Source organism: Eumetopias jubatus, unplaced genomic scaffold (genome assembly GCF_037043125.1).
Source record: "Eumetopias jubatus isolate StellerSeaLion01/CBP00866 unplaced genomic scaffold, mEumJub1_p1.0 scaffold_13, whole genome shotgun sequence".
NCBI lineage: Eukaryota > Metazoa > Chordata > Mammalia > Carnivora > Otariidae > Eumetopias > Eumetopias jubatus.
Window position 1 is genome coordinate 108,766,687 of NW_028274819.1, and position 24,155 is coordinate 108,790,841.

General features: G+C 40.1%; 1 protein-coding gene across 1 annotated transcript in view; it reads left to right on the top strand.

Annotated features, from left to right (window-relative positions):
• Positions 1 to 973: 973 nt before the first annotated feature.
• CWF19L2 (CWF19 like cell cycle control factor 2) overlaps positions 974 to 24,155 on the top strand; it is a 119,895-nt gene continuing 96,713 nt past the window's right edge. The window contains exons 1-6 of the mRNA XM_028105944.2: positions 974 to 1,078; positions 2,809 to 2,919; positions 3,653 to 3,775; positions 12,617 to 12,727; positions 13,477 to 13,596; positions 18,479 to 18,572. Of these exons, the coding sequence (XP_027961745.2) occupies positions 986 to 1,078; positions 2,809 to 2,919; positions 3,653 to 3,775; positions 12,617 to 12,727; positions 13,477 to 13,596; positions 18,479 to 18,572 (652 nt within the window). The 5' untranslated portion in view covers positions 974 to 985. The remainder of the gene's footprint in view (positions 1,079 to 2,808; positions 2,920 to 3,652; positions 3,776 to 12,616; positions 12,728 to 13,476; positions 13,597 to 18,478; positions 18,573 to 24,155) is intronic.

Below are 24,155 nucleotides of genomic sequence, written 5' to 3' on the forward strand. Positions count from 1 at the left end.
GCCCACCCAACCGATGACTTGGGCCTGAATTGTACCGCAAGGGAGTGAAAAGGAGAGGAATTGGGAGAGAAAGACGACCTAACAAGGCCCCGATACCAATTTGATGTCCTTTCTCTTACAACCGGGTCCATCTTCATTCATTCTATTTGTTACATAACACACAAAACACACACAAATTCCATTATTATTTATTTTAGTTTAGTTTATAAATGCAACTTTTACTTAATGGAATAGATGAACAACTAACAGGTGAAAACGACTTAAAAACACTACATAAATTATTTACTTGCCATATTGGGTAACATTTATTTTTGTTCTCAGTAACCGATCTTTGAGACGAATCTCCATGTAGGATTATTGACGCCACATTTATTTATAATTATGAAAAAATAAATTGAAACAACAAAAGTTAAAAAAGAACTGAATGGATCTTTCTGCCTGTATGCTCCAGGTATTTTTCTCCCTTTAATATCCAATAATTTTACTAGATTAGGTCTCCATGTTGGCCGCCCTGGGCTGATTTTCCCCAGTTCACGGCGCGTACTTTTAGTATGTAGGTTTAGGGCTGCTTTTTATTTAAACAAAGTTTTCTTGAATTGTAGCAAAGCAATTGGTCTTTCCCTCCCCCCTTCAGGACATCCCTCCACCACAGGGAAATTCTTTGCCCAAAAGAGCACTTTGGTGGAAAATTTCGAGATGTACGGACTGAACTTCGACGAGCTTCTAACTCGTAGACTTTGAGAGGAAACAGGTGAGAACGCCGTTGGTATCGTGCAAGGCACGTAATACATGTAGAGTGACGTTACTCCTGCGGCGTCATCACCGAGCTTTAAGCGTCGCTCACATTCGCGCATGCTCCGTAGGCGGAGCAGCGCCCCTCCTACCTCTCCAGGCGGAAGTCCCCTTTGTTTATTAAATTACGACAGTCGTAAACTGAGTTTTTTTTTTTTTTTTGTGCCGGCTTCCTGGTTTTACGACAACAACAATGGCGGCTACCAGTGGTAGATTTGAAAGTGCGAGGAGTATCGAAGAACGAAAAGAACAGACCAGGATTGCCAGGGCCGAGGTGTTGCGCCAGGTATCTCCGTTTTGGGGCGTTGGAGTCATTGAGAATCGTGGGAGTGGACGGTTCCTGGGAGCCAGGCCTGCTGGCTCTCCTTCACCCCCCTCTTTTCTCGCCTCCTCAGTGTCTCACCGTATCCGCTTGAGGGTCTCCCTTTGGGATGCCCGAAAACTCTTGGTGATTTCTCGCCTCCCTAGATGCGTTGGCAGTCTCCAACTGCTCATTCTCTTTTTAGGAAGGCTGTTTCTTTCTTGAGTTTCCTTACTTCTTAATTTATCCATTCTTGATATTCCCGTTATTGGATCTGTGCACTTTTGAGGAACTCCACCACGAATGACGACTCTGCCAGCGCATTTGACAGCCCCAGTCCTCGCTCTTTCTGTATCTGAAATAAACATTTCCGTTCTCAGAAACACACGTGAGGCACACTGGAATGGATGGTGTGACCGTTTCCCTCCCTTGTCTTATTATTGGTATCGATTCCAGGGTTATTGTAAGTCCTTACTGACCATACAAGGGTTGACAGAAGAGACTCAGAAAATGTAGTCCCTCGAAAAAGGTTAAGAAACGTTGTATTTCTCACCAAGACTGAGCTGTATAGCGGTAACCTATAAGGAATGGGGGAAGTAAACTGTATTATCTGACAAGATGTGGGAAGTGTGGCATTGAAGGGGAAAATTTGTAGCTGGAGAGCAACTTAGGGTACAAGTGAGGGTTTTTGTTTTTATTGGTTTTAAGACTGAAGAGTTTTATTTATTTATTCATGAGAGACAGAGGAGGAGAGAGAGAGAGAGAGAAGCAGAGGGAGAAGCAGGCTCCTAAGGAGCGGTCCCGATGCGGGACTCGATCCCAGGACCCTGGGATCATGACCTGAGCCGAAGGCACACGCTTAACCATCTGAGCCCCCCAGGCGCCCAAGACTGAAGAGTTTTAAATAAATGCAGATGAGAAGGGGCTGGTAGAGGAGGCGGGGAGGCATGATGACTATGCCCAGAGTTTAAGGCGAAGAGTGGGCGATTAGTATTGGATAGGTGAAAGGTTGGTATTGTTCTCTGATTTCAGCATATCTAACCCATATGCATAATAAATATTCTTCGTCCTTGCCTTTTTGGTTTTTTAGGCAGTTTTTGGAGCAAGTTGGGTTTGAAAGCTAGGGTAAGGTTTATAGTGGAGGTATGCATAGAGTTTGGGAAGGACCAAAACCAGCTTTGGAGTTTGGAGAGAGAATGAAAAGGCAGAAGCAGCCTCCTAGGAAGAACTTATTTTTTTGACTCTTGTTGAAAGGTGACTACAAATTAGCAATATGATCGTTTGGTTTTAGAAAGATGATTCTCCCTAAAGCATTTTGGGGGCTTGGGTAGAAGGATATGGGCACTGCAGATTGAAGGCATGGTCAGTCTCCTGACAGTTATGGAAGTCTCAGGCAGTAGCAGTGGGATGGTGAAGGAAAAAGGAGATTCATGTCCTATTTAAGGTAGGGAGCTTAGGGAGAGGGGAAGATCTACTATAGGTCCCAGGATTCGTCCTTGATTCACCAGAGATTGGTGATGTGATTGGTAATGTGGAAGGAGAGTTTTGTTCTGTTTTTAATCTTTCCTACACTTTGGTAGAAGCAAATTCTTGGCAAGGGACAGACAATGACTGATGAGACCTTATATGAAAGTGGAAAATGGTTTTGTTTTATTTATTTTTTTTTGTGAAAAGCAATTGGATAAGTCATTAATTTTTCTTTTTCATTGTTTCAGGCTAAAGCCAATTTTGAAAAGGAAGAAAGGCGTAAAGAACGTAAACGACTTCGGGGTGAGGCTACATGGATGCTACCTGATGTGAATGAGCGAATTGAACAGTTCTCACAGGTGACTACTAACAGGTTCACTTGATGTAACAGATCTGTCTTTTTTTTATTAATATTGGAAGAGCAACTTTATGTTTCTATTTTGAAAATTTACAGAATGACTATCACATAGGTGGCATTGCTGACCAATTTTATCTCTCTGGCAGAAATAATATATTTTAATATTTTGGACATTATAACATTGGGCGGATTTTGTTACTTGAGTTGACTGGTAGAAAGCTTAGCAAATTTCTGGCCCACTTGTATCAAGCTTACGGACCTAAAAAATTATGCATTTTAAAGTTTAATGTCATGTTTTTTTTTGGTCTGAATTCTTGTTTTCCATTTCCACAATTTTAATTTATACTGTCTTGTTATATTTTATATGACCCAATAATCTTTTATAAATTCTTTAGGGGCCACAGAGGATATATGTATGTGTGTGTATGCATACATTTGAGTATAAATGCATTTATTTGATTATATCTGTCTGTCAGATGAATCTGTAAATAAATTAAGGCTACAATTTCCCTCATATTTTTCTGAAAAGATATCTCAGCTATATGATTTATTAGCGGTGCATATATTACAGAAACCTGTTAAAGTTTCGTAGAAGATTTTATTTTGTCCTATGTATTGTCTCATTTCATGAAAATGTAGTTTTTGGATTACAGATTTTTTTTCTTCAAAATATTTGTTTTAAAGTAAGATGAAACCAGATTCCTTTCTTACCTCTTTAAAACAATTATTTATAGGAACACTCTCTGAAGAAAAAGAAGAAAAAAGACAAACACTCAAAAAAAGTAAAGAAAGAGAAGAAAAAAAAGAGTAGGAAACAGAAGTATGAAAAAAACAACGAGTCAACAGATAGTTCCTCAGTAAGTATGTGTTAAAGCTAACCAAAGCAGCTACTTGAGAAAATTGTATTTAAAGGAGTAATGTATAGGAATGTAAAATATATGAGAACTTAAAAAATATTACTAGTTAAGGTACGAAAATGCCTGGGAAACATCTAGTGGGAGGTGTCCAGGAAATACTGGAAACATGGATCTTAAGTTACACGGGGAAGTAGGAGGATGGGGACACGGGTCAGGGGTCACTGCTCGGGGCAGCTGTTCGAATGGACGGATTGCCCAGGGAGGTTGAAAAGAAAGAGGAACATCAGGAACCAGACGGGAGTAAAGGCCATCAAGTAGAAGTAGTTGGAAAATTGGAAGGAGATGCAAGGAAAGGACAGTACTGAAAAATAAAAGAGTTTTAAGACCTTTAAGAGTCTAGGGGCACCTGGGCGGCTCAGTTGGTGAAGCGTCTGCCTTCGGCTCAGGTCTTGATCCCAGGGTCGTGAGATAGAGCCCCACATCGGGCTCCCTGCTGGACATAGAGTCTGCTCAAGATTCTCTCCCTCTGCCCCTCTCCCTGCTTGCGTCCTCTCTCTCTCTTTCTCTCTTAGAAAGAGGGACATTGTGGTTAGAGAGTGATGAGCTAGAGATGTTGAGGGGTAGTTGGTCTCCTAGGTATGATATTCAGAGGGTTGTATGTGCAGTTGAATCACCAGATTCCAAAGTCTAGTCCTTTTGTACTTCTAGGAACTGAGTTTTTGACAGTACACCCTGAGATGATAAATGGCTCATGAAAGCCTATGTTATATGAGAATGCAGTTTATGAATTCATAGTGAGAAATACAGTTGGATAGTTTTGTCAAGGAGCTGGCATATTTTTGTAATGGTAGGAATATTTAAGTTATATAGAAAAAAATTGTTAAGTGTAATTCAGGACAAAGTGAATTAGAAAATCTTAAAGTGAAAAGAAGGTAGAGGCACTGTTTCCACAATTGTGGATTGAGTTGCTGATCCCATTGAGATCCTAAAAAAATTGTTATCCTTTTTCCAAAAAGAAATTTATATACAAAGATGTTTATTTCAGTGGGATTTATAAAACTCCCTGGAGTTTAGGCAGAGATCACAGGTTAAGAATCTCTGTCCCGTGGGAGTGCCTGGGTGGCTCAGTTATTAAGCATCTGCCTTCAGCTCGGGTCATGATCTCAGGGTCCTGGGATCGAGCCCTGTGTCGGGCTCCCTGCTCCACGGGAAGCCTGCTTCTCCCTCTCCCGCTCCCCCTGCTTGTGTTCCCTCTCTCGCTGTGTCTCTCTGTCAAATAAATAAATTAAAAAAATAAAAATAAAAAGAATCTCTGTCCCGTGGGGACAGATCTGCTAGGCTGAGTAAACATTTATGTAATTTGATTAAGGGTACTTGCTTTCCCTTATTAGAGACACATTGTCCTGTTATATTTCTTTATTCTTTCCTGGAAATACAGTTGACCTTTGAAGTTTTATTTATTTATTTATTTATTTATTGAGAGAGAGAGAGAGAATGGTAGAGAGAGAGCATGAGAGGGAAGAAGGTCAGAGGGAGAGGCAGACTCCCTGCCGAGCAGGGAGCCCGATGCGGGACTCGATCCCGGGACTCCAGGATCATGACCTGAGCCGAAGGCAGTCGCTTAACCGACTGAGCCACCCAGGCACCCTACAGTTGACCTTTGAACAACATGGGTTTGAACTTCATGGATCCACTTATAAGCAGATGGTTTTTTTTTAAAGATTTTATTTATTTATTTGAGAGAGAGAATGAGAGAGAGAGAGCACACGAGAGGGGATAGGGTCAGAGGGAGAAGCAGACTCCCTGCCGAGCAGGGAGCCCGATGCGGGACCCGATCCCGGGACTCCAGGATCACGACCTGAGCCGAAGGCAGTCGCTTAACCAACTGAGCCACCCAGGCGCCCTATAAGCAGATGGTTTTTAGATAAATACGGTACAGTACTATAAATGTAATTTCTCTTCCTAATGATTTTCTTTTCTCTATATTACTTTATTGTAAGAATACAGTGTATAATACATATAGCATACAACATACATGTTAATGTGGTTAATGTTATCATTAAGTCTTCTGGTCAACTGTAGGCTATTAGTAAAGTTTTTCGGGGAGTCCAAAGTTATACGTGGATTTTTGACTATGTGGGGAGTCAGCGCCCTTAACCCCCTCGTTGTTCAAGGGTCGTCTGTACACGTAAGTCTTTTTGTTGCAACTCATGAATGGAATTTTAAAAAATGAATAAACAGGAGAACCAGAACTATAAATATGGAAAACAAACTGAAGTTTGCTAGAGGGGAAGGCTCTGGGGGTGTTGGGTAAAATGGGTGAATGGAAGAGGGAGGTACAGGCCTCCAGTTATGGAATGAGTAGGTCACAGGAATAAAAAGCAGAGCATAAGGAATACAGTCAGTGATTATAATAGCAATGTAATGGGACAGATGATAACTACATTGTGGTGAGCATTGCATAATGTATAAACTTGTCAAATCACTAAGTTGCACACCTGAGACTAATGTAACATTGTGTGTCAACTATACTCAAATAAAAGAGAAAGAGGAAAAACCTCTCAAATGTATAGGCTAACAATAAAACCCCTCTGAATCTTGGACTTCAAAAACAGAATTACCGAGATTAATTTTATGGCCTAGCCTGTGATCAGTCTTGGTGAAAATTCCACGTGTATTCGAAACGTGTATTCAGCTGTTAGGTGTAGTGTTCTATAAATGTCAGCTTGGGGAAGTTGATTAATAGTGTTAAGTCTTGTATTCTTACTGATTTTCTGTTTTCTTCTATCAATTACTGTGAGAGCAGTATTAAAATCTCTAGCTGTAGTAGAGGTTTGTCTATTTCTCCTTCAGTTTTGTGTTTTTGCCTGATGTATTTTGAAGCTTTTTTTAAAAAGATTTTATTTATTTGAGAGAGAGAGAATGAGAGACAGAGAGCATGAGAGGGAAGAGGGTCAGAGGGGGAAGCAGACTCCCTGCTGAGCAGGGAGCCCGATGTGGGACCTGATCCCGGGACTCCAGGATCATGACCTGAGCCGAAGGCAGTCGCTTAACCAAGTGAGCCACCCAGGCGCCCTGTATTTTGAAGCTTTATTAGGTAGATACACATTTAGTACTATTATATCTTCTAGATGAACTAGCCATCGTATTATTGTGAAATGTTTCTCTTGATCTCTCATAACATTTTTGTTTAAGGTCACTTTGTTTCATATTGATAAACTCTCTTCAGTTTTATTGTTTGTTTTTTTCATGGTATATCACTTTTTATTCCTTTAGTTTTAATTTTTCTATTTTGGTTTTGTTGAATGTATTTCTTGTAGACTGAATATTTGGGTCTTGCCTTTTTTTTTTTTTACCTAGTTTATCAATTTCTTCCTTTTTAATTAGAGGATTTTCTGTACTAGGTAATATGGTAGCCATGTGTTGCTTTTAAAAATTTAATTAAAATTCATTAAAGTTATATTAGGTTGAAAATTCATTTCTTCATTCTCACTAGCCAAATTTTTTAAGTGCTCAGTAATCACATCTGGCTAGGTTAGTGGCCCCTGTACTGGGCAGTGTAGGTATAAAAAAATTCTGTTAGATAGCAGTGGTTTAGATCATTTATGTTTAATGTAATTATGGATCTTCCTTAATTTTCGATTGGGTTATGTCCCAGTAAACCCATTGTAAGTTAAAAATATCATAAGTCAAAAATACATTTACTATACCTAACCTACTGATTATTATGGCTAAGTTTAGCCTACCTTAAACATGCTCAGAATACTTGTAGTAGCCTACAGTTGGGCAAGATCCTCTAACACAAATACTGTTTCCTTAGCTCAGTGGGATTGTCATATTTAGCTTGAGTTTCCCTTCCTTGTGCCTTGGTCTGGGAGGTGCTTCAAGGCAAAAAGCTGTTGCATTCACCCCATTTGTTTCCCTTTTCAGGAATCACAGCCCTGTATTACTGAGATTCAATGTTGTGAGAATAGTTTCAGATATTTTCTATTATTACTTCTATTTCTATGTGTTTTTAGTCTGATGCCGTTTGTTTTGTCATGGTCAGAAGCAGAAGTCCTCAAGTTCCTTTGATTTTTACTGGTAGCACTTGCTGTCTTCTAGATTTTTTCCTGATACGATTAGGGTGTGGCTATTATGAAGGCCGCACAGGACAGGAAGAGTTCTGGGAGCTGTGTTAGGTCAGGAGGCACATTAAGCTTGATGGTGTATGAGTTCTTCAAGGTAAGGTGGAGGATTGAAACTAAAATCAGCAAAAGAAGTGAGGTCATAGCATATTTGGGAGGAGGAACAGCAATTGTGCCAAAGTATTGAGGTGATCGTACAGTGGTGAAAGTGAGAAACAAAATTAGTAGAAAGGGAGTGAAGGCAGGCAAGTTCCACAGAATTGTCCAGGTTTCACTGTTCTGTGAATGAATGATAAGAATACTAAGTGTATCACTGGGGTTTCTTTCATTCAGTGCCTGGTATTTGAAATGCTTGAATGCCGGCCGCTAATTCAAGTTTCTGACGAGGGCTGTTGGAAGAGCAAAAAAGAGGGTGTAATTAATTTTAGTGCACCTACTGCCTGTCAGCTTGTCCTCAGACTCTGGTGCAGACACAGGGCATATCAAAATAGAAGCTTTTTTCAGGCCTTTGGGGACTCATTCTCTAGTTAGGTAAATAGATACGTAATTTCAGTATGTAATCTCAGGATGCCAAGGCAGAACAGTATAGTCATTGGTTAAACAAGATAGTTAACTTTTCTCTCCTATGAAAGAAATCAGGTAGGCAGTCTGGGACTAGTGTGGTCTTCTGGGACTAAGGCTTCTACTGTTTTGCTACTCCCTCAGCATTACAGCCTTACCTCTTAACCAACTGAGCCACCCAGGCACCCTTTTTTTTTTTTTTAAGATTTTATTTATTTATTTGAGAGAGAGAATGAATCAGCCTTACCTCTTAGTCTAGATGACAAGACAGAGGATGCCCTCTCTTTCATAATTTGACTTTCAGAAAGTCCCACATAATACCTTTATTTCCATGTCATTGGACACTTGATCATAAGTCTTCACTTTCCAGCAAGGGAGGCACATTATGTCTCCAAATAAAATAGGGTTCTTTTGGCAAGAAAGAAGAGGAGCTTTGTGACAGAGAGCCATAGAAGAGGTCACATGAGTTCTCTTTATATTACTCCCAGGTGTATTTAGGGTGGGGGTTGGAAAAAAGAAGGGGAGCAGGAAACACTGGAGTCCAGGAAACTAATTTGGTTATTCCAGTTGTCTAGGTGAGAGATAAGAGGATGTGATCTAGGATACTTTAAGGGAATGGACACGTATTAGTTGGGGCTCTGGGTTACAGGTAATAGATTAAACTTAAATTGGCTTATTCAGAAAAAAGGGGCAATTTATTATTAGAGTACAAAAGTCTCCTAGGACATGTAGGTATGGGAATGCAGCTGAGTTTCAGGAATGGCTGGAATTAAGAGTTGTGAATACTTTTATGAATCATCTTGCCATTTTCCATGTTTGTTTTTCTCTTAGTTCAATTTTTTTCTTGGTAACAGATCAGTTTTTTTGCTGAATTCTAATCCTCATGACAAAAATAGCTTCTGCCAAAAAATTTCCATTTCTGTTTAGTTTTAGAGCAGCACCATTTAGTCTTGATTTCAAATTACTGGAGAGTAGCTCAGATTCATATGAATTGGGTCAGATACCTACCTTTGAACGAATCAGCTGTGGCCAGGAATGGAAGTGGGCTCCCATGGTAGGCATGTGGTGTTCGCTCTGTGATGTATTTGAGAAATACTTTGGAAATGAAAATGGTAGGTTTAGATGGGCAGGGTAAGTTGATCCTGAGATTGTTGACTCGGATAAGTGGGTGGTTGCTGGTACCATGCATGTCATTGAATTCAGTAATAGAGGAGGACGAACAGGTTTTATGGAAGAGATGATGGGTTAATGTTTTGTTCTTAGTGAGTTCAGCATGGCATCCAATATAATAGGTAGTTGGTTAAATCACTGAAACTTTGGGTAGACAAATTTGAAAGATACCAGCACAACGGGTGGTAGCTCGAGGCATGAGAGTGGATTTAATGGCCAAAGGGGAATGTTTAGAGATTAAAAAATGTAGTGGGCAAAGAATGGAACCCCAAACAACATGGGTATTTCAGAGCTGAGCACAGGAGGAAAAGTGCATGAGGGAAATGGAGAAGAAACCAAGAATTGTAGGAGAATTAGGAAAGGTCCTGGAGGTAGAGAAGGTGAGTTATCCAGAGTTATATTCAGCAGAGGTCTAGGGAGATAAAGACAGAAACATTCCGCTGCATTGGGCAAAGTAGAAACCAGTGGTGACCTTTGAAGAAGTTTTGTAGGTTAATGGGGACATTAGCCGTATGATACAGTTTGAGGATCGGGTGACAGTGAGAGGGGATAGACTGCTGTTTTATGAATTTGGCTTAGAGTACAAGTTGGAAGATAAATGGCTGCTAGAGGGAGACATAAGGGCAGTTAGGGTTTCCCTTCTTCCCTCATTCACACACACACACACACACACACACACACACGCACGCACACGCACGCACACAGGATGAGGAATACTTGAGCATATTTCTAAGCCAGTAGAGAGCTTCGGTTGAAGCTACAGGAGGAGACAATTGGTGGTGCATGGTCCTAGAGGAACAGGAGTGGTTGGGGCCAAGATCGGTGGAGGGGGACCTGCGTTGAAGAGGAGGAGTTAACAGGAGATAGGCACAGACATAAATAGTTTTGTTGGAGGTTGGGAGGAAGCCAAAGTGGCTTCATTTTTATTGATCGAGAAGGAGGAGAGATCCATTTGCTGACTGTGTGGGGAATGGGAGTTGGTAGAAAACTTGAGGGAGTTGTGTAAGAAGATGATGAGCATCACCTCTCTGCCAAGGCATTAAGCAGGGTCTTGGGGATACAAAGTAGGCAAGAGCATATGTGGTTGCTTTCTCATAGAACTTACTACGAGACATTAATCAGATAGTTACACAAGTAAATGTAAAACTGATAAATGCTTCAAAGGGGAGTAAGCCAAGGGAGTGGAAGAGAGAGCTGACCAGGGACCAGTAAGAGGAATACTAGTTATAACTGAGAGTTTAGCTCAACTGAAGTTGTAAAGGTCATGATGAATTTGGGTTTATGCGGGGGTGGAGATGGTTTGCAGCTGTGGTGGTGAAGCAGCTGATGGCCCTGATCAGTGACTTTCAAGTGATGGGTTAACATCTCAGAGGATAGAGAAAACCTGTAGTTTCAGAAGAACGCCTTCGAGGGGTGCCTGACTGGCTCATTCAGGAGAGCATGTGACTCTTGATCTTGTGGTTTTAAGTTCAAGTCCCACGTTGGGTGTAGAGACTACTTAAAAATAAAATCTTAAAAAAAAAAAAAAGGCCTTCACCAGAATCCTGTGGAACACTAACGTAAACTCTTTTTTTTTTTTAGCATGATCTTAGCAAATTGGCACTCCCCCAAGGAATGTGTTAACTTTTCAGATTATCGACTCCCTTTTTAGTGGATAACAACCAAGTGGTAGGAACCAAGTCTTCAAACTGATTTTTTAAAAAAGTTTTTATTTAAAGTCCATTTAGCACATAGTGTTATGTTAGTTTGAGGGGTACAATATAGTGATTCAGCACTTCCATACGTCACCCTGTGTTCATCATGACGTGCAGTCCTTTCAAAATTGATTTGACAATGTATGAGTAGGCCAGAAACATATTTATAGTGATTATCTTAAAAATTACAACTATATATGTAATTAGCTAGTCCTAATGTTTCTATAACTCCAAATCAAAGCCTGAATGAATGAATGAATGAATGAAGTCTGCTCTGCATTGGGAGACAGTTGGCACTTGAGGTGCCACAGCACAAATGTGTTTACTCCACATGGATTATACCTTTTACCGGACATATTGTTGTTCTCCAGTTAGGTAATTATCAAGAACTTTGTGGAATGAAGGAATATTGTTCTCAGTCAGGAAATCCTCTTTTTCTTCCCTTGACCTCCAGGTTTCTCTGCTGTGCATTAGCCAGTGTTGTGTGCTAGGTAATTTCTAGGATCTTTCCTACACTTACGTTGTATGGCTCCCAAGAGTAGATGGTAGAGCCAGAAAGATCTAGATTTCTATTCTGGTTCTCCTACTTGGATACCATGTAACTTGGGCAAGTTACCTAATTTTGGGAAGCCTTTCTTATCTCTAAGACCAAATAGTATTTTATGTAGGGTAGTTTTAAGGAGTCAGCTTGAGAATATATGTGAAAGTACTTATTACAGTACTTAACATAGAAGGAGTTGATTGATGTATTTGTGGAAAACAGAACCCAGAACTTGGCATAAGGCTGAGCACATAGGGGATGTTGGCTAAATACTTTGTAGCTGATTTAATAATCTGGTATTTAAACACAGTAACAAAGTGCTTTACCAGCCTGGCTGTTAACTGAGATCTCTGCATTTTTAGACCCAGGGAAATTTAAAAATTTGAAACTTAAAGGCAAAGTCATTTACTTGAGTGTTGTTTCCTTTGTCCTAGTTAAACAAAGATGTCAGTATTGCTTAATGTTGGTAGGAACCGAAGCTCTGTGTTGAAGTGAGTTCTCTGCTGTCAGTTCTAATCTTTTGTTTTCGCTTTCCCTCGGCATGACAACAGTAATGGTGTTTCATGGGCTTATCCCAAAAGAGTGGGTTTACATGTTCTTTGTTCAAATTTTCATTGTAGCTTTTTAAAGGAGAAGCCTACTCTAAGGATTTTTTTTTAGGGAACCGAGTTCACCATTTAACAGCACAGAATTTTTATATGCAAGTCTGCAAGTTTGAGAATTTCACTTATATGCTAAATATTCTTAGAGCTCTGAAGACGAGTGGGTTGAGGCTGTCCCATCGCAGATCCCTGGCAGAGAAAAGGCCTGGAAAGTGAAAGGTGAAAATTCAGAAAGAGAAGACAACCCAGTGATTCAGGTAAGTCACCTGATTTTAAAGAAAGAAGTGTGAACAGCTAAGAATAGATGAATGTTAGAATGACAGATGGTTAAAATTGCTTCAGGAGAAAAATTAGACTTTGAAAACAGTATATACCTTTATGAATAATTTTGGCAGTGATGCTGTTTGCTTAGTCTTTGTACTTCCGTTCTTCTGTGAGAAAGGGAGTACTGACCTCTATTCTGGTTCCACAGAGGGTTTCCTCCCATTAGTTGTGGCTAGAAAAGTGTCACTTTCCTCTCCTGTACTGAAGCTCTGTACTGTTACCTGTATCTGAGTGAGTAGAGTTTGGCCACTTTTTATTTCCCTTCACTGCATCATGTCATAATTTTGGTTAGCAGTACTTAAGAGTAGAAGAGTTCACAGATTTGGGGCTGTTGTTCATTTGCTGCCGTGGGAATACGGTTTATATGCTGTTAGCTGCGGTGCAGAAAGGTGGAAAGGACTGGTGTTCGAGTGCCTGTTCCATGTCAGGCACCAGACTGTGCTCCTTAAGTCTGTTCTCTGGTTGACTCCTGGTTGATATACCTCTAAAAGGTATGAATTTTATTCCATTTTACAAGAGAGAGACTAAGGCATCGAGAGAATAAAAAACTTGCTTCAGGGTGGGCAGCTGGAGGATTTGAGCTGGGTTTGCATGCCTTCAGAGACCCTGCTGTTATTACCAAGTGTTTATTGTTCACTTCTAATCAATTTAGATTGAAATAACCTTTTTTTTTTTTAAACAGAGAGATGAGTGGATGACGGTTGATTTTATGTCTGTTAAAACTGTGTCCTTATCATCACTCAAAGCTGACAAGGCGGCTATGAGGAAAACAGAGCAAGAGAAAACCCAAGCCCTGGAACAGGTAAGAGTATTGAAAATGCTTTAACTTCCAATTTGCCTTTAATAAGCAATGAGATATTTATATAAATGCAGTTTTACTTGTGAAATATTATATTCTCTTTTGTGGTATTTAATAACAGTGGGGATAACTATGAAATGTGGCAGAAGTTCTTAAAGATGAATCTCCTGTAGGAAGCCAATTTAATGCTATACTAGATTGATAAATCCAGGGCATATATAGTTGGAGATACTGAGTTTGGTTCACAGCTCGGATTCAGAAGAGTTTCGGGCTTGAACTGTGCTGCCTGTGTGGTCTGAAACTCTTCAAGGTGAGACTTTATTTGAAACTATACTCGTGTTGATAGGGCTTTGAAGTGCTTGGCAGGAGTGAATGCCAGTGCTTTGTGGAGGATCACACTGTCAGTTTAGGCATCACAGGTTTTCCAGAAGAAAGCTTATAATCTAGAATCACAAAATACATGAAAATACAAGGATAGTTCATAAATGGCAGTCATCTGAAATAATGAACAGTAGAATCAGACCCACAAAACCTTTATCTGTTGGAGTATTTAATAGCTTTATACAGTATGGAAAATGTAAGAAATAAAATATTTTTATGAAGGCAGATCTGGGAAAGAGCCAACAAGAACTTGTAGAAATAAAAAATACCACAATTGGAATTAGAATTAGAAACTCAGGAAATGAGTAAACAACAGATTGAATATAGCTGAAGAGAGAATTAGTGAACAAGAAGATCGTCTTTAAGAGTTTACCTTGAACACACCATAGAGGGACAAATAAATCAAAAAGGTGAGAATGATCATAAGTCCTGTGAGCAATGTTGTTTTCTGTCTGCCCTCCCCCCTTAATTTTAATTCTGAAAATGCTGGTGTGGTACATGGTATTGGCTTATTAAGTAAGCAGCTATTCATATGGAACATTTGGAGGGCAGGGATTTTGGTAGCATCTTGACTAAGCTCTGGAACGTATCTTTGTCTCTGAGACCTGACGGAGTCAGAGTCATTGTGTTCAGAGAGGAGAGGGAGAGTACATGTAGCAACAGGGGGATGACCAGTGTGCATGGAGCTGCGTGAGGTCTGGAGGTTGGGATTACCCAGGCCATGACAAGCTTGCTTCTGAAATCCTGCTCTGCTATTGTTGGTCATTGATGTGTTGGCGTGTTAGGGTTACCTGGCTTGTGGTCTTATGTTTTGTTCATATCCTGTTTAGGCCTGTTCTCCATATCAAACCATAGAACATAGTAAACCCTTGAATATCTTTAGCAGATTGAAGTAGTGACCAGTTACTCTTAGAAATATGATTACATAAAACCATCTTCATTTTCCTAAGAAATGGTAATAATTTTTTCTTATCTTACCACCTGTCCAGCTTTGAATTCCAGGCTTTCTAATTAACATAATCTTTTCTTACAAACACTTATATGAACTTGTCTGATTCATTCGAGCCAGCATCCATGCATCTGCTCAGTTGCCTCTAGAGTTTTTGTCTTTTGCATGTGTATCATCTTTTTCATTCCTGCTGGAGTGCCCCTTATTAGTTGTGTGTCTTCTCTGTGTGCTTCAGTTGTCTCATCTATACTGGAATGGAGTTCGTGTGTGTGATGAACTGGGGACGGCCCCTGGAACGGGTTCAGGCCCTGATTTACTCTTTGTGGGCAATTTCAGTAAGGTCTTCATTTCTCACCCAGCATCCTGCGATGGGATGTCAGGTTAATCTTTACAAAGTCCAGCTCTGATCATACTGTTACTCTGTTTAGAAGTCTTCGTGATTCAAGGGAAGGGGAATGTCTTAACCATTTCTAATGTTTCTGGTGGAAGAAGCTCAACTAGTGGTATTTTGTGCCACCCTCTTTCCTCATTCTGTCCTTGAGGATATGGAGTAAATTTTCTTCTGGAAAATTGGGAGAGAATGTACTGGGCAGACTTGGCTTAGCCCTGCGCTTCCTGCTTATGGACCAGGCTGCCTGCAGAGCCCATGTGCGGAGTCAGGGGAGGTGGGGCTGGCTTGGTGCTGACTACGCCTGGGGAAGTCTGCCTCATTGTGCCGTTCAGTTAATAGGCCCATTTGGGTTTTATTTATTTATTTATTTATTTTAAAGATTTTATTTATTTATTTGAGAGAGAGAGAATGAGAAACAGAGAGCATGAGAGGGAAGAGGGTCAGAGGGAGAAGCAGACTCCCCGCCGAGCAGGGAGCCCGATGCAGGACTCGATCCCGGGACTCCAGGATTATGACCTGAGCCGAATGCAGTCGCTCAACCAACTGAGCCACCCAGGCGCCCAGGCCCATTTGGTTTTTACTGAAAGAAAAATTCTCTTCCAATTTAGCCTTCATCAGCAGTAAGGGTAGTTTTTGTCTTTTATTTCCTTAAGGTTTTGTTGTCTTTATAACTTGTTCAGAGCTTGCATGGAAAAGAAAGATGCCATATTTACTCTTCTCCTTTAAAGACCCCCACCCCCCACCCCAGAGCTGCTGTGAATAGAGTCAAACACATTGGTTTGGATTGTTTCTCTTAGGTAATTTGTACCCCAACCGAACTAGTGCAATCACTTTCCCTCATATGTCTCTGCAGACTCCTGACTCTGCATCTTTGTTCATCTGGTTCTTTCTCAGTGAATTCCCTTTCTCTCTGTAAGTCTGCATCTTGTTTACCCATCAAGGCCTAACTTGATACGTACTAAGAAGTTTTTCCTCTTTAACTGAAATAAATGGACCTTGCCTTAGAATCATATGTTGATTCTTATAATGGGAGTGGGGGTAAAATGAAGATAATGGGAAGAAGTCTGATGATGGTCCTTCACTGACGCTTCAGTGTGAAGTATGTTGATTTTATGTCTCTTCTGTTTTTTTCAGGATATCATTTCTTTTGTACTCTAGGCTGGTGTTTTTCAAAATGTAGGTCATGTAATTGAATTATTGCAATCAGCACTTAAAAATATAAAATATCATCTTGTATTATGTGTAATAAAGATACTTTTTAAAAAGACTTTCTTTCAAAATTTATTTATTTATTAGAGAGAGAGAGGAGGGAGGAGGGGCAGAGGGAGAGGGAGACAAAGAATCCTGAAGCAGACTCCCCGCTGAGCAGGGAGCCCGATGCGGGGCTTGATCCCAGGGCCCCGGGATCATGACCTGAGCCGAAGGCAGTCGCTTAATGACTGAGCCACCCAGGCGCCCCAACCAACAGTGTATGTTCCTTTACCGTACTTAGTATCTATATGGTCAAACTTTTAAATTTTCGTCATGCTAATTAATGAGTGAGAAATGACATTTCATTGTTTTTATTTGCATTTGACTGATTACTGTGAGAGATCTTTTCATTTTTTTGTGTGTCATTCAGATTTCTTATAGTACGAATTGCTTATGTGTTCTACTTGTTTTTCTTTTAGGGTTGTCTTTTTCTTACTGATTGCTGGTAGTTGTTTATACATCCAGTCCTTTTACTGTTGTATATTTTCACATAATATCTCACAGTTTGTCTGGACTGTTGTCAAGTGTTCTCCTCAGTGTGTAACTCCAGCCTTTTGTGTCCTGTTGAGAAGCTGATGTGTATCTCTGAGTATCTGCACACGACCACTGGAAGAAATTCCTTGATTATAGACCCTTGGAGGTTTTGCAGTAGTCTAACAAGGGAGGTGACGGAATCTTTTTTGGTACTAACTAAACATCACATCCTTATGGTTTTGCTTATCTTCTACTTGAACTTAAATTTTGTCCTTTGAAGATTCTGTACTGTTTTGTCAGCTCATGAATATTCTTTAAAAGGTTAAAAAAATTTTTTTATCCACCATTTTTGTTTTCAGTACTGTGGTTGGTTCATAGTACTAGAAAATAACATTTAACTCTCTTTATTCTTCTCCATCTAGTACCTGTACTAAGAAACATTTTCTGACCTTCTGAGATCAAGTCAGACGCCCCAGTCTGTGGCTCTCTAGCATGCTTTACCTTCACAGCACTCGGCCGTATCGGACTTGCTTCATTCTCTTTCTCCTGTCTCCAGACCGCCATTGTTCTGATGGGAAGGACTGCCTGCCTTATTTGTTCGAGCTGCAGTGCCTGGCCCAGTGCTCGGAACACAGGGGGCGCTTGAATGGTGACGAGGCTGCCGTCAGCTCTTTTCCAGTCGTAGCCACCATCATCTGACCGGATTTCTGCCTCTGATCTTGCTCTTCTTCAATCTTTCCTCCACTCTTTGCTCTTTGTGGAGTTCAGAGTCGCTTTCATGATTCACCATTGCCCCAGCATAAAACCCCAACAGCACATGGCCCTCATCCCTAATGATTCTACAACCTGGCCTCTTTTCACTACTCACTCATACTTCTAGGTTTTAGACAGTCTGGATAATTTTAAGTTCCTTGAAAATTTTCTGTTTCCTCTAGGGTTTTATGAACATGCTGTTATTCCTTCTCCCTGGAGCATCTCTGTGCCTTCTTCCCTCACAAGAGAATTTGGCTAATTCCTGCTCCTCTTTAGGTCTAAGGCTGCACGTATTACTGCCTCTAGAAAGTCCCTGATCTTTCAGTGTGAGAGAGGTTTAAATTGTGTGTGGCTTTAGCACTCTGCACTTCTGTCCTCAAAGCCCTTGTCAGTTACTTGTTTATTGTCTCTGTTCCTCACTGTCTCATAAGCTAGCAAAGGCTGAGTTAGGCACATTGACTATTTATTAGATCCTCTGCATCTAGAGCATTTCTGATTCATAGTAGGCATGAATGTTAATTTAGATGTTATTTTTTTGCGAGTTGCAGAAGAGTGTCACTTAGGAGTGTTTTAAATGTTTGTCCAACATTACAACTGTTAACTGAGTCTCAGATATATTATTTATTAACATATTTTATGGTGAGGCTATTTTTAAATTTATGATTTCCAAAAATGTTTCGTTCTAGTCCAGACTGCTGGAGAGAGAATTGAATCCATACTGGAAAGATGGTGGGACAGGTCTTCCACCAGAAGACTGTAACGTGTCATCACTTACCAAAGGTATCTCTAGATTTTGGTTGTAGCCAGAAAGGCGTGCCTTATAACTTGGTATTCCTAAGGGAATGACCAAGGTTAGTTAGTAGATTGACAAGATTTGGTTATTTAAATATTAAATATTTCTGCTTGGTGCTACAGTAGTTTTGATTATGTCTGCAATTCTCTGTGTTTGTTTCTGTATTTGCAAAACAACTAAGTTTTTGATTATCTGATGTGGAACCCATATGGTTTCATGTTATGAGTGCCTATGGATGATTACTGACGGTTCAAATAACATAATGGCAAAGCAAATAAAATGTGTGCAGTCTTTTGAGGCCTTATTTAAATTTAGTACCTGGGAAGATTATTTTGACTATATATGTTTGGGAGCAGATTGACTAACTGTATATATTATTATACTTGATAATGTTTCCATATATGAGTTTCTGTTTTGGATGAATTAATACAAAGTATGATTCTGTGAGGATATAATAATGCTTTGGTTTGTTACAAATTCTCTAACAAAATGTAAAGTATTAAATCTGAGATTTCATGAAAATAATGTATAAATATTAAAGATGTGATTTCATATCTTCAGAGACTCCTACTTTGCCAGCATTCGTAAAATTTGTTATTTACCTTAGGATAGTGCTGTTATTTTCAAGCAGATGGAGATAAAATATTTAAGTGTCACATAATCACACTTGAAACCATAATTTAAAAAATATATGCCAATGACGTGTTGCAACAACCAGTCTGTGAAAAGTGTATGTAACTACAGCTAACCCAGTGCAGAGAGGGGCAGTGTCAATTATGGGGTTATCTTTTCCTTTTAGTGGTTTATCAGAATAGTTTTCTGCTTTTTGTTGTATTGTTTATTTTTATTTTAGCCATTCATAAAAATTCTTTTTATATTTCATGTGGACGTGTCCCTAGAGCCACCCTGTAGATTTGTTTGTAATTTTTCTTTAGCGGTTTTGTGGAAGCTACTAGTAATTGTAGCATTTTCTTTATTGTTTTTCAGCATGGGTAGAAATGTTTTTGCTGGATTGTAACATAGTAACTGTAGTCACACAAGAATCTCTTTGAGATACTTTTTTAAATAATTTAAAAGCAAAAGTTTAGGGCAGTAGGTTAGCTCACTGAACCATTCCTATGTTGGGCTAATTTTTCGATCCACGCTTTTGCCATCACTGTGGTCAGAGGACAGTTAGTCATTTGACCTGGGGAACACTTAGAATTGACAAACTGAATCTTTGGGTGTTTGCAGCCAACTTCTTGAATGTGGAAGACTCAAAGTTGTACTGTAGGTAGTATCTTTCAGCTGCCTGAAACAGCATAATCTAAGACATGATGAGAAAAATGACCTAATATAAAGCTTTTAGAGAGCCTTTTATCTTTTCCCCTTCATATCAGGCTTTCACCACCTACCTTTCCCATATTATTCTTATTTAGAAGGTGGAAAATGACAGGTTCTGTCTGTCAGAGGTTCAGATCCCAGAGTTGACATTAAGTTTTAAATGATCTGCAGGCTTGACTGCATATGCAGATAGTGTAGTCTTTCTGTTTAGACCAGTGGTCGGACTGAGCTGGTTAGGCACCTAACAGTGTTAGCACTTTAGTATGAGGGAGCTATGTAGAGGTGACATAGTGTTAGAGTTAAGGACTCAGAGTTTGGAGTTAGGCTACTTGGGATTACAATTTAGGCATTTCCACTTAGTAGCTTTGTGATTTTGGGGAAGTTTCTTGACCTCTCTGAATTCAGTTTACTCATTTTTTTGAATGTTTTTATTTAAATTCCAGTTAGTTAATGTAGTGTAAGCTCAGTTAAAGGTGTACAGTTTAGTGATTCAGCACTTCCATACAACACACCTTGTGCTCATCATGACAGGTGCGCTCCTTCATCCCCATCACCTGTTTCCTCTTCCACCCCCCTCCTCCACCGCTGGTCACCATCAGTGTGTTTTCTGGAGTTCAGAGTTACAGCTCTAGTTTTTAATTCCTGCTTTACAAGAAGAGTTTAAGTAAATTCTTAAAGTTCATGGCTAGTAAGTATCCAAACCAGAATTTGAATCCAAATAGTTTGGCTTCAGAGCCCAGTCACTTCCCAGCATGCACTTCTGTACCTCTCAAAGATGGAAAGCGAAGCATACTTTCACCCTTTCTTTTGTCATACGTCTATGTTGGATTTTTTTCTAGAGTGAGCATGTAATTTGTATTTGAAAAAATCTATTTAAAACCAGCCAGCTTAATTTGATGTCAAGTTCAAGCATTTAATTTTCTGCCAAATTGGCACATCCAGAGGTTAAGGAGAATAGCTGCATAAGGACATACCCACACACAATAAAAAACCCAGGATGATTCAATATAGTATTAACTTATTAAGTCTCATTCTTTAGAGATAGAAAGTAAGAGTTTTTCTGTTACTGTTTGTTGCCAGAGGTTTTGCCCTTGCTTATGGAAGCAAATTTTGCAGCTCAAAAGCATAAAGCAAATCAGAATTTTCTTGCCTAAAATATTTTTAACGGGAAATGTCCTTTATGCAGCATTAAGTGGAAAGAATGGAAAGAATAGAAAACGTCTGCTGGCTGCATCTGAACCAAGTCCGCTTTCCTGTGCACCACCCCTGGGCCGCGTCATCTCCCGACTCTGCCCTTGCCGGCCCCTGCACGGTTGGCCTGCTACGCCTCTAACCCATTCCCCGCAAGACAACCGTAGTGGGGTTCTCCGAAAGTGAGGCCAGTGCTGTCCTAGGCCCTCCTCCTCTCAGGTTCTTCAGGGCGTCCGTGGTTCTTGGGGTAACAGCAAACAGCCTTCAGGAGGCCGGGCGGACCTGATCTCTGGTGGCTGGGGCTCCTCCTGCAGGCCGTGGCTGACAGGCTCACAGGGCCTTTGCACAGGTTCCCTTCCATTGCCTAGCTAACTCCTTGTCTTTCAGAGTGAGACTGCTACAGCTTCCTCGCAGGGGCCTTTCCTGAACTCCACACAAGGGCCGTGAGCTGCTCCACATGCTGGTAGCTCAGTGTCTCTCGGCTTCAAGACCCTTCTTACAGTAGTGATTTCACATGTATTCACATGGTTATTGGAACGCCCATCTCTGATGAGATTATCCGCTCTGTGTGGGTAGAGAGTGGCCCTTGCTGCTTACCTTTATCCCCAGCAGTTCGTACAATATCTTTATTAAGTGAATAATATGATAAGCTACTGAGCCAACGTACTGTGTCAAGCAAAATATGAAAAAACAGCATTTTGGTGAATGTTTGGTGTTTGTTTTATCATTCCTTTCATTATTACCTGGTTAAGCTCAGTTTAGAAATGAAAAAAGAAAGATAAATTGTCACTTATTGAATATTGCCTAAAGAATATGTATGCACCTGTATTTTATGTAAGAAAAAAGTAGTTTCTCAGTCTTTGCGTAACACACACTCCATGTAGGAATAATAGTAGTCAGCATTAAATACAACTCTTATTTTCATAACAACCGTGCATCTTTATGTCGGAGCATTCAGAGTATGTTGCCTCTCAACCTAAATTTACAGTAAAAGACGTTTTCAGAAATAAATACTTATGAAATTGACAAACTACAACAGGTTCTTGAGGCAAATAGCTCTAAAGCCTGGACAGAAGGCTCCTTAGTTTCACATTGTCTAGAAACAGTTTCACAGATCATTCAGAAAAATCAGCCTGGAGGTAATCATAATAAACCACATTTCCCGTCCATGCTTGAAAGCCGATCTTGCTTGAGAGTTGATGAGATAGTGCCTGTTGTTGCAGGTAGCAGTAGGGCTTCACCCTGATACGTAAGCTTTGATTCTGGATCAGTTTTCTGGCATGGGCAGGTCAGGAGTTATCCTTCAGAATCCTCATCCGTGAATTTCAGCAAGTAAGCATCCACGTTATCTTTTCCTTCAGTCTGCAGCCTTTTCTGAGAAATGGTGAATATCATCTCAGACGTGTTTACTGTGGCTTTTGTTTTTAAGAGTTAGCACACCATTTTGTCAATGGAAAGGCAGAAATGACTTCTCAAGGCAGCCAGGGAGCCTGGCTAGAACATGAATGGAAACCAGTGGGAATCCCACAGGATGTACAGAATAAGAGGTGGTTGTAAGTGCTAGGAAGGGAGCTTCCCAAACCATTTCCCCACGAGTGTGGAGGCGAGTACGGCCCCGAGGGACTGCGGCCGGTCCCGGAGCCTGACGTCATGGCACCGTGTGCGCTGGGACTGGGTACCCCTCTCCATGTGGGGCCAGCGGCCAGCACCACTCTCCACCTGCCTGTCCCTCTCCAGAGAAGTCGTGCAAGGACAATTCATTAGTTGCCTTCTTAGCGCCATCACAGGTCACCCCGTGGCAGCTTTGCCCAGCCGCTGTCGTCCTGCAGCCTGCGCCTCCCCAGTTTACTCGTGTAACAGGGAGGAATGACGGCGCCTGTCTCACGGAGCTGTTGTGGGGATTCAGGGAGAAGAGCTTTCAGCTCAATATCTGGGAAACGGTAAATACTTAATTATGATCACAATGTCAAATACTTGTCCTTATGATGAAGTGTTTTGGGAAGATTTTATCAATAGTTCTTCTGTCATGGTTGAGGTGCCATATTTTTATAAAAATTAATTCGTTAATCTTGATCTTTTTTCCTTAGAAAAAAAATTAAGTAGACAAGTAAGTACACTGTTCTCAGCATTCCAACAGAATTATTTTTAACCATATTTTAGTAATGGGAATATTTGTATAATTTTAAAGTTTACATGGCACATTTACATATGAGCTCATTTTCCTAGCAACTGTGTGAAGATAGCAACGTAGGTGTTATTGTTCTAAATTTTATAGCTTGGGAAACAGGCTTAGAGCCGCTGGCTAGCTTGCACGTAGTCATATGAGTGTCCCTAGAACCCAGGTCTTCTTGTGGCTCGGTCCGGGTTTAGTTACTTCGGATTCTTCTCTACGAGAATGTATTTGCTACTCTGGAGTTAGTAGAAATTATTGTCTACAGACTATTCTGATGTATTTCTGTTCTTTCTGTGTATATTTTCACTCTCTGTTTTTTGGCTTTCTCTTTTAGAATCTTTTGAGTTGGAAGAAATTTCACAGGCGGCTTATATCAACTGCCTTATATTATCGAAGCAAAGGTCCAAGGAAGTCAATGACTTGATTAAGATCTTACAGCTAGTTTGTAGGAGCAGCGAGACTGATATCTAGGTCTCCTGATACTTAGCTTATTGCTAGTTTTTTTTTTTTTTTAATTTATCTTTGAAAAAAATGGGGAATGCAGCCTGGATTCATTTGGTTATATTTTGTGTCCACCAATATTATAACCTTTAATTATAATGGGAAACATATACTTTTAGTCTCTTAACTTTTTGCTTCAGATATAGGTATATATTAAATGTATACTAGTGAGTTTATTCTAGTTATTTGATATATCTTTATCTCAGCATAGTGGATAGGGACTATGTTTTATTCATGTTTTTACATCCTACTGTGTTTAACACATTTTCATATTCATAGTAAATATTTACTAAATCTTTGTTAGATTGAATTTCATGATGGATGGTGCTGCAAACTGGTATTTTTTTATTTGCTTTTAAAATATCTGAAAATTTTTCCTGTT